Source organism: Pterocles gutturalis, unplaced genomic scaffold, assembly GCF_000699245.1.
Source record: "Pterocles gutturalis isolate BGI_N339 unplaced genomic scaffold, ASM69924v1 scaffold31354, whole genome shotgun sequence".
NCBI lineage: Eukaryota > Metazoa > Chordata > Aves > Pterocliformes > Pteroclidae > Pterocles > Pterocles gutturalis.
Genome location: NW_010134364.1, coordinates 1,699 through 11,198, shown reverse-complemented (window position 1 = coordinate 11,198; position 9,500 = coordinate 1,699). Strand labels below are relative to the sequence as shown.

At 55.2% G+C, this 9,500-nt stretch overlaps 1 protein-coding gene across 1 annotated transcript in view; it reads left to right on the top strand.

Annotated features, from left to right (window-relative positions):
- Positions 1-9,500, top strand: part of LOC104467709 (voltage-dependent R-type calcium channel subunit alpha-1E-like) — a gene marked incomplete at its 3' end in the record, with an annotated part of 24,896 nt that overhangs the window by 15,031 nt on the left and 365 nt on the right. Inside the window, exons 17-19 of the mRNA XM_010081578.1 lie at positions 1,330-1,421; positions 1,844-2,009; positions 2,687-2,814. Of these exons, the coding sequence (XP_010079880.1) occupies positions 1,330-1,421; positions 1,844-2,009; positions 2,687-2,814 (386 nt within the window). The remainder of the gene's footprint in view (positions 1-1,329; positions 1,422-1,843; positions 2,010-2,686; positions 2,815-9,500) is intronic.

Genomic DNA, 9,500 nt, shown 5'->3' with positions numbered 1-9,500 from the left:
TCAGTGAAGAAATTTTTTTCTAATATCCAGCCTAAACCTTCCCTGGCGCAACTTGAGGACATTTCCTCTTGTCCTATCACTTGTTACTTTAGAGAAGAGGCCATGCCTGAGGAACCTGGTTGAGCAGCCTTGTGCCTTTCCCATCCAAACGGCTGGATCATGGCGGTGACACCTGCAGTGTGCCATCCCTCTTGTCCCTTTGCGGAGGGATGGTCTGATGGTCTGCTGGGGCTCTTGCGCTTAGGGCCCTGCCATGACCTCCCAGATGGTGGGAGGGCTGCAGAGCATGGGAAGACATGAGCTTTCAAGGCTCCAGCTGGTAAATATGCAGCACGTGAGCTAAACCCCTCGGCTCCGCACGTGCCACCAGGCTGGCTCAGTTCTGCGGTGACTAAATCCCACGCTGAGGATCTGACAAAGCATCTTCGATGATGAGCACTCGGGATCTGGAGCCGGCACAGTACCCAACGTGTGCTGCCAGGACGGGCAGATTTTGGGGGGGGCACCAAGGCAGCGCAGTGGCCCCCCACTCGAGCTGCTTGGCAGCGCTGGTGTTTAGTCTCTTCCACCCTTTCTTCCCCCCCCAAAAGTCGCATGGCTGCTTTTGGCTGCTCTGTCCTACACATCTCGGCACCAGCTCCAGGTGTTCTCAGCGCTAAACAACTGCCATCTGGCTCAGCCCCCCCTCCCTCCCGTGTGGTAGTATTTGATTTACTTTATTATTTTTTTTTAACACCATTGTGAACAAATCCCCAAGCAGTAAAGTCTGTGGGCGGTATTTGAGCAAAATAGCTGGAGGCAGAAAATATTCTACAATTACACATTCCAAAAAACCTGTACAGGGAAAAAAATACTCTGTGATTAGTGTATTTTTAGGTTGATGGAAAGTGGAATAAATATTTAACAGTAATAACAGCACATTTTTCCTATTTGAGGCACTTTACGAGCATTCCTTATGTCTTACTGTGGCCTTGGCTGGGGGTCATTGTTAGGATGTTGTCCATGTTTGGGGCTTTGTTGCCTCTTTTGGCCCTGGGGACGGCAGTCCCGGGTGTCTGGCTGTCCACGGTGGGTCAGCAGTCGGTCTGTCCCTCTGTCACCAAGCCTTTACCCACCCTGTTTGCACCGCTGTGCCCAGCCCCAGCATCACAGACCGTTTCCCCACCAAGAGAGAAGTTCCTGGGAGTTTCCAGGACGAGGACCCAGCACCCACCCAGGGTGATGGTCCTGGGGCAGGATGGGTCCCTGCAGCAAGGGTGAATGTGCAGCTGCTTCCCCGGCCGATGAGCTCTTGCCTGAAGAGCTGAGCCCTTTTTTTGCCTCTTGTAGGTTTTTGGCAATATCAAACTAGATGAGGAAAGCCATATTAACCGACACAACAACTTCCGCAGCTTCCTGGGATCCCTCATGCTCCTCTTCAGGTGAGCAACCATAGAAAATTCCTTTGGCAGGGTTTTTGGGGTGCAGGCATGCCAGGAGCTGGGCTGGGCAGGTTCTCACTGGGGGCTGTTTGGTGGAGGTCAGCTTTTGCTGCTAGAGATCAGCGCCATGGCTGCAAGAGCTCAGGAACATCTTTTTTTGGATGTCAACCAGCTTTTTGGACCGGCTGGCTGGAGGGAGCTAGCCCCAAGTGCCAGGACCCACACCCTGGTGTAACTGTGCTCGCGTGGGTCCAGCTCGGTCACTGCTGACCTGGCGCCTCGCTCCTCTGCACACCGGAGATGTGTTTAATTTGGGCGAGGGGGGGTTGCACAGCTTCTTGTGAGGTTTCTCCTGGGGGCATCCTGCCCCAGCTTCATCCTGTGCCACCGCAAGGTGCTGAGCGCGGCTGTGTTGGGCGCAGGAGTGCCACGGGAGAGGCATGGCAGGAGATCATGCTGTCCTGCCTGGAGGGCAAAGGCTGCGAGCCGGACACAACGGCCACGTCCGGGCAGAATGAGAATGAGCGCTGTGGCACTGACCTGGCCTATGTTTACTTCGTCTCCTTCATTTTCTTCTGCTCTTTCCTGGTGAGTTCCTCCCACCTAGAGGGCCCTGGGGGTCCCCCTCATCATCCCCCCCAACCTGCACCCAGCCATAGAGTCATCTTCCGTCATCTTCCCATGATTACGCAGAATCTCAGAATGGTTGGGGTTGGAAGGGACCTTAGAGATCATCCAGTTCCACCCCCCTGCCATGGGCAGGGACACCTCCCACCAGCCCAGGTTGCCCAAAGCCTCATCCAGCCTGGCCTTGAACCCCTCCAGGGATGGGCCATCCACAGCTTCTCTGGGCAACCTGGGCCACTGCCTCACCACCTGCACTGGAAAACATTTCTTCCTAATATCTCATCTAAATCTCCCCTCTTTCGTCTTAAAACCATTCCCCCTCATCCTGTCCCTGCACCTGATGAAGAGCCCCCCCATCTCTCCTGTGTCCCCCTTTCATCACTGAAACGTGCTGGAAGGTCTCGTCGGAGCCTTCTCCAGGCTGAACAACCCCAACTCTCAGTCATGATCCCGAGCCTCCCCCACTCCTCCACCAACCCATCTGTAGCTGACGGACATCCCAACTTCCACCTCCCTTGGGATCATCCCAGCTTCATGTCAGCACCCCTTTCACATTACTCTTCCTTCTCTCTCCCTTCCCTTCTCTGCTTTGTCTCCCCCCACTTTCCTTTCTCTCTGCCTTTTTTCCTTTCCCTTAGATGCTCAACCTGTTCGTGGCGGTCATCATGGACAATTTTGAATACCTGACTCGGGATTCCTCCATCCTGGGACCTCACCATCTAGATGAGTTTGTCCGGATCTGGGCAGAGTATGACAGAGCAGCATGGTATGTAGCCAGCTCCTTCTCTCCCAAGCAATCTCTCAGAATTGGTTTTAAATGGGCGTCTCTGTGTTTTACTATTGGAAACCCACTGTGATGCCTCGGACGGTCAGGGAAGGGCTGCTCTCACCCGTGGTTGTTACATGGGCAGCAGCGCCTGGTGGCACCGGCGTCTTGGGTGATGTTCACAGTTTGTCACAGTGTTTATCCTGAGAGCTGGAGGTTCTTGCTCTTCCTCTCCTCCCTGGCCAGTGAGCAGTTCTCTCTCAGCCTCCTTCCCTGTCCCTGTGCACCAGCTGGGTGCCTCTGCCCTGAGACCAGCTCCATCGTCTGGTCCCCGGCATCCCCGGCTCCCCATCAGAGCAGAGCTGAGCCTGAGCCTAGGGGAGATGCTGGGGGTCTGCTGGGCTCCTGCCAAGTCACCTATGGAGGACCTGGTTTGGAGTGTGTGGGTTTGGGGAATTGTGTTCCTATGCTGGCCAGTCCGTTCAGCCCTCTAGGGATGGGAGGACTTTGTTTCCTGCACTCACACCCTTGCTGACAGGGACCCCAGCAAACAGGGCTCCTGTTTGCTGGCAGCAGCCTGTTCCCAGCAATGGGACGGGTTCCCAGCGGCTGTACGGACCCTGGGTGGCCAGGCTTTGGCTCTGCTCTCCACCACTCCTCCCAGGTTGGTCTGGAGCATCCCCAGGGCAGTGTCCAGCCCTCAGCAGCTCTGGGGGAGCGTGCTTGCCCTCCGCTCAGCACCAGCACCATGAAGGCTTGTGTGGCCCCTTCCTCCCTCCTGTAGGCCCAGGAAAGCCTCTGGAGCCCTGACCCACCACCGCTGTGCCGGGGAGTGTGGGCAATCTTAGCTTGAGAGCCCCCGGCAGCCAAACACATTCACTTTGCAGACCTTTTGCCCCCACTGCTAATGTTCTGCCCCTCGAGAGACCAGCTCCGGCCAAGATAAATTTTTTTTATGCCTGATATCATCAGCTCCTGGCATAGTTTCCTCCACCATTTCTGTCCAACCCTGTGCAGCTCGGTGCTGGCCAGGTTCCTCCCTGCATGGCCTCCTCCAGCACTCTGTGCAAGGCCCCCATGGGCAAGTGGGTTTGCTGGTGAATATGCCTTGTGCCAGGGGGAGAGGTCAGCAGGGGTGACTAGATGGAGAACTGGAGAAGGGAGAGGAGGTGAGAGCAGTGAAACACCCAGCTGCTCAGCGTGGGGTGTCTCACCCATGGCTTTTGGGAAGGATTTCTTCACACCAGGCACTTAATTCAGTCTCACCCCCCACCTTGGTGGCGTGGGTCTCCAGGAGAGTCACTGTAAAAGCATGCCTGAGCTATCGATGCCCTGCAGCCCTCTGATTTCTGAGCAAGCCATGCTCTTCCATCATGATAAGCAGCCAGTGGTTAGGGGATGTGCCCGGGAGCCAGTGGTGCTGGGCCTGTGGGGGCAGCCCTGGCCCCCATCACTGGGTGAGGAGTGGGTGAGTATACCTGAACGGGTCCCACCACCCGAGTGGGGCAGCAGTTCTGCATCCTGACGCCGGGACCATCACATGAAGGTCTTGCGAGGAGACCACCCAACACCAAGGGGGCTCAGGGATGGGTTTTGCCCAGATGGTTGGGTTAGCTCTGGCAAGCAATGGAGAAGGGGTGGGAGAAGAGCAAGGAGAAACCGGAAGCAAGGGCACAGGGTAGGATGGTAATGCTGATCTTTGCCTCCTGATGCGGTTTCCCTCCAAGCTTGTCTAAGGATGCTCAGGAGGCTGCAGCATGCTGCACCTCAGCACTTCCACCCTGCACGCTTCGCCTTCCCGAAGTGCTCTGCTCTGGAGCAGAGTGGGGAGCTCAGCATCCCACAGCCCCCACACCCTTTCCTGCCAGCTCTCTTCCTCAACTGCTTCGTTATTTCAGCCGGTGCAGGAGGGATACGGGCCGTATCCTGTGCTGACTGCACCTGGGTCTGGGGAGATGTGCTTCTGTGGGTGAGAAAGGGTGTGCATACAGGAAGGTCTGCTTCTAGTAATGTGTACCCTTGGCAGAGCGTGGTCTGGTGGTCGGAGCACAGGACAGGACCACGAGAGACCTAAATGCTAGTGCCACAGCCACCAGTCACCAGCTGGTCACATTATCTCTCCCCGTCTCAGGTTCCCCAGATATTGGAGATACAAGTGACTCAGCTGCCAACCTCCCTGGGACCTCATGAGAACCAGAGAGTTGGCCGTGCGAGGGCAGGCTGGTGTGATGGGGTGGTGTCCACTGCCAAAACCATCCTTCTCCAGGATCCGCATGGGTCAGTATGAGGAGGTGTGAGCTGACTCATGGTGGAGAAGGCAGGAGCTGATGCTCACAGCTTTCCCCTCTCTGGGTCTGACAGAGCCAGAAGGAGAAGAACCATGCACCTGGGGGTCTTGCCCCGTAGATAGCCCCAGCAATCCCCCAGTTAAGCTCTCCATCCTCCCCTCCACCCTCTCAGTCTCCTATTAACCCACCTGTGCTTCCTTTGCAGCGGCAGGATCTCGTATAAGGATATGTACAAATTAGTACGGGTGATCTCGCCTCCTCTGGGCCTAGGAGAGAACTGCCCCTACAGGGTGGCGTGCAAGGTTTGCCTCCCAGTCCTCCGCCACAAACCTGGCCACGGGACGCACCATCCACCCTTCCTTCCCCCTCTCCTGCTCCACCACCACCGTGCCTCCCCAGGGAACCCTGACGTTGCTTTCCTTCGAGTTTAAAGAGGTCCACCGCCTCCCAGAGCCAGCAGCTGTCCCCCTCGAGGGGAAGCATGAGTGGGGCCATGGGGGGCTCAGAGCCTCCCAGGGTGGGTTTCAACAGATTGCCTTCCCCAGACAGCCCTGTGCCCTGGCTCCGTTGGCACAGAGAGCCCCAAAAGTTTGGCGGGCCAGATGCCACCATCCCTGCTTGGCTTCTCAAAGTGGCCTCAAGTGGGAGCAGGAGTTTTTTGGGGGGGATCAGATGTGGTTTGGGGTGGGGAGTGTGGGAGCAGAGGCAGGAGGATGTTGGGGACTTTGCTGTTGTTCTGGAGAGTGAGGACTAGGGGGAGGAGGGGGAGGCCAGAGTGACCCCACTCCCTGGAGGATACCGTGCTGTTCCTCCAGGGTAGCACTTGGAGGACACACGACCGTGTCTCTGGGGAGTAGGACTCTTGCTAGTCTTGCCCTTGGCTTGCCGGACCTGCCTGGGAGGTGGTGACACCTGGGCACATCTCTGGAGCTAAACAGCTCCTTTCCCTCTGCTTGAGCCAACTCCCAGCTGCTGGACACGAGTCCATGACAGTGATCTGGCCTCCTCGTGTCTCTCTGACCTACACATTTTTTAAAAATTTTATTTTGGAGCGACAGTTGAGCAAAATGTTGCGCCTGCCATCTCCAAAGTGCCATGACGCCTGTGTCTGTGTCCATGGCTTGAAAGGATGAACGGCAGAGCTTGCTCTTCCCTCTGCACCCCTCACAGCATCTGAGGAGATGTACAAGGGAAGCTTAGATACCCCTGGCTCTTGATCTTGGGTCTGCAGAGGGAAGAGGTTCCTTGGTGAGGCATGGTGTAGCCACCACATCCTTCTTGCAGCATCAGAAATGCTTCTTACAGCCACCATCCCCAGAACGGGTCTGTCACCCTCCACAGCTGGTCATGGGGATGATGCATACCTTTGAAATCTTGAAGAAGACTGACAGAAGTAAAGCAGAGCAAGCAAGACAAGGCCTGGATGCTCAGTCATTTCATTTATGAAGAGGTATTTAAGGACAGATTTCTTGCAAGAATCTCAGACGGCTTATCTGCTCGAGGAGGAGCTCCTTGCAGTCTTTCTCCTGTGTTGCATCCCTGGCAAAGTATGGTGGCCTTGCTCAGGTCCCTGCAGACAGAAGACACCTTCAGGAGGCATTTCTAGTCTTTCTTGATTGCCATGAGGGCTTCAGTGGCAAACACTGCTCTCCTAAGCTGGATCACCTGGTGCTCAGAAGGGTACCCGTAGTGCTTCCTGGGAAGAGGAGCTCTGCAGAGTCCAGACTTTCTTCTGGAACAGCTCCCAAAAGGCAACTGATGAAGAAAGAAAACACCCGTGGTCATTGCATCTTGCTACCATAGTCCAGATGCCAAAATGCCAACTCAACTTGCTCACCTTTGAGTTTGGTGAGCTTGCCCTGCACCCCACAGTGCACAGGTTCCCCTTCCTGGAGTCCCCACTCCTGCCCTGGCAGGCGATGCAACCATGATGGCTTGCAAAAACAAATGCCAACGTGTTGATAGAGTGGTGAACAGCCTGCTCTAGAAGAGATAGTACTTGGGCAAGTTCAGGACGCAGCATAGTGGTGCAGCATGTTATGGAAGCATACCTGCTAGACCATCCGCAGGCAGGCTGACAAAGGGACATCAATACAGGAAGGTTTCCCGTGGAAGTCCATCAAGGTCTGTCCTTATGCTGGGGAGAGCAGGTCTTGTAAGTAAGTCTTGCTGGGACTGCATCCTGGCAGCCTGCTCCACTCCTTGGGGCTATCTCTGCCTGTCTTCACCCCCTCTGTTTCTAGCAGTCATGCAAAAATTAGCAAAGGCATCATTTTTGCCCTCTAAGAGTGGCCTTTGAGATGGTCGTGGGGCAGGTGAATGCTCCACAGACATTTGTGTCCCTGTGGACATCTATTCCTGAATCTACTCTCAAGTCACTTGCTGTTCTGATGGTCTCTTCCTAACAGCCTGGTATGGCACAGTCCTCCAGATTTCCGTCCCCTATCACTAACAGAGTTCTCTCAGAGCACCAGGACTGAGCCATTAGTGCCTGGTGGTTTGATAGGCCACCCTGTGCCCTCACCATAGGGCACATCTCCATCCAGAACAGGACAGATGGCCAGCTGTCCCAACAAGCATGTGCCTGTGCTGGGACCAGCTCTTGGGAGCCATCCTGTTCAGATGGATGTTTTTCCACGTGCCTTCCTGTGCTTCACTCCACGGGTATGTGGTTTCTGGGCACTGCTGTGCTGCTCAAAGCGCTTTAAGTTCTCTGCTCTGAGAAGCAGCAAAGTGTGAACAGCACAGTTCTCATGTGGTCCTTCTGATGGAAACTCTTCCCTTCATGGGAATCTGTTCCTCCTCCATTGCACTGAAAGACAGTGTCTTATGCTAAAATCCCCCCTGCCAGGAAGGGCGGGTGGTGGAAGGCCAGTGTCTTGTTTCCTTTTTCGCACTAAGTTTGCACATGAAGATTTTGAAATCATCTTCTCCCCTTCAGACTCCGCGAGTCTGGATATTTCCTCTTGATCATCCCACTTAATATTCTCCATTATTATTATCCATTATATTATCCATCCTCTTTCCAAGCTGTTTAGGTGTTTCTGGTCTCACAGGGGATGGCTTGCCCAGCCTGTTCTGTGCCTGCATCCTATTGTGGGTTGTCACCAACTCTAGCTCACATCCGAAACGTCAGGACTCATCTTGGTGGGGCCTCTTTGGCCAGGGGTCTGCTTCCAAACCAGCCGGTACCCCCTGAGAAGAGGAGATATCTTCTTCTTCCCTTTCCCTGCTGCTCTGAGCACATGGGTAGGGAACAGGCCAAGATCCTGCAGAGAGTGCTTATTTTTTCGGCAGTGCCCTCTCCCAGGCTGACACAGGTTCTTCTCCAGCAGCATCCTCCCAGCCCAGCTGGAAGGGTCAATGCCTTTGCTCTTGCAAGGTTGCCCTGGTCCATGAACCATCCTGAACGTGTCACTGCAGGTCGGAAGCCTAGCACAAGGGGAAGAAGAGGTGGCTAAGCCCAGAATCCCCGAGAGATGTATTTCTGGATATATCCTGGATGTGCAGAGAGAGGGAGACCCAGCCCAGATATCTCAGCCTGGCAGAGGGCTCCAGGTGTCATGGAATCACAGAACGGTTTGGGTTGGAAAGGACCTTAAAGATCATCGAGTTCCAACCCCCCTGCCATGGGCAGGGACACCTTCCACTAGCCCAGGTTGCTGCCTGGGGTGGCCCGTTTTTGGTAGCATTCCTCCCTGCAGCAATCCTAGGCAGGTCCTTACAGAGCAGAGGAGTGTGAGGTGGGGGTCCATCCTAGCTGCCTCCCTTGGGAAACCCAACCGAACCCCAATGTTGGAAGGCCCAAACAGCTGCCTCTGCTGAGACTCTTTAAACTCCAACCTGGTGGAACTTGCAGCCGCATGTGGGAGAGAGCCAGGGCGGGAGCATGGCATGTACAACTTTTTCCTCCCAGTTTTGTTTTTTCAGCAGATTTCAGCATGCCTTTTATTTGCACTGGTGCATGGTGGGGGAAGCGGTCCATCCGCAGAGCCGGACGGAAGCAACTGGGCATCTTCCTTTGACAAGTGACCCTGGCCCACTGCCTTCTATGCAAGATGCTGCCTCCCAATTGCATAGACCTTCTGAGCTGGGGATACACAGCCTTCTGGCTATGGGTTAGGTGGTGATGCAAAGCCATACCCAGGACCCCCACCCTCCCTGGGAGGGAAGATGCTACGGAGGCCACGGAAACACTGTGGTGCAAACCGCCGTTATCTCAAATAACCCATGGCTCGAGTGCCGTGTATCTGATTTATACCACTCACACACAGCCCTGGAACCTGTTGGGACAAGTTGGGGGCTGCTGGAGGGCTTTAGGCAAGGGGTTGAGCCCAGAGCAGGACCCCCAGACTGGTAGCGAGACAGGCACTCGAGGCCAGCAGCAGAGAGGAGAGG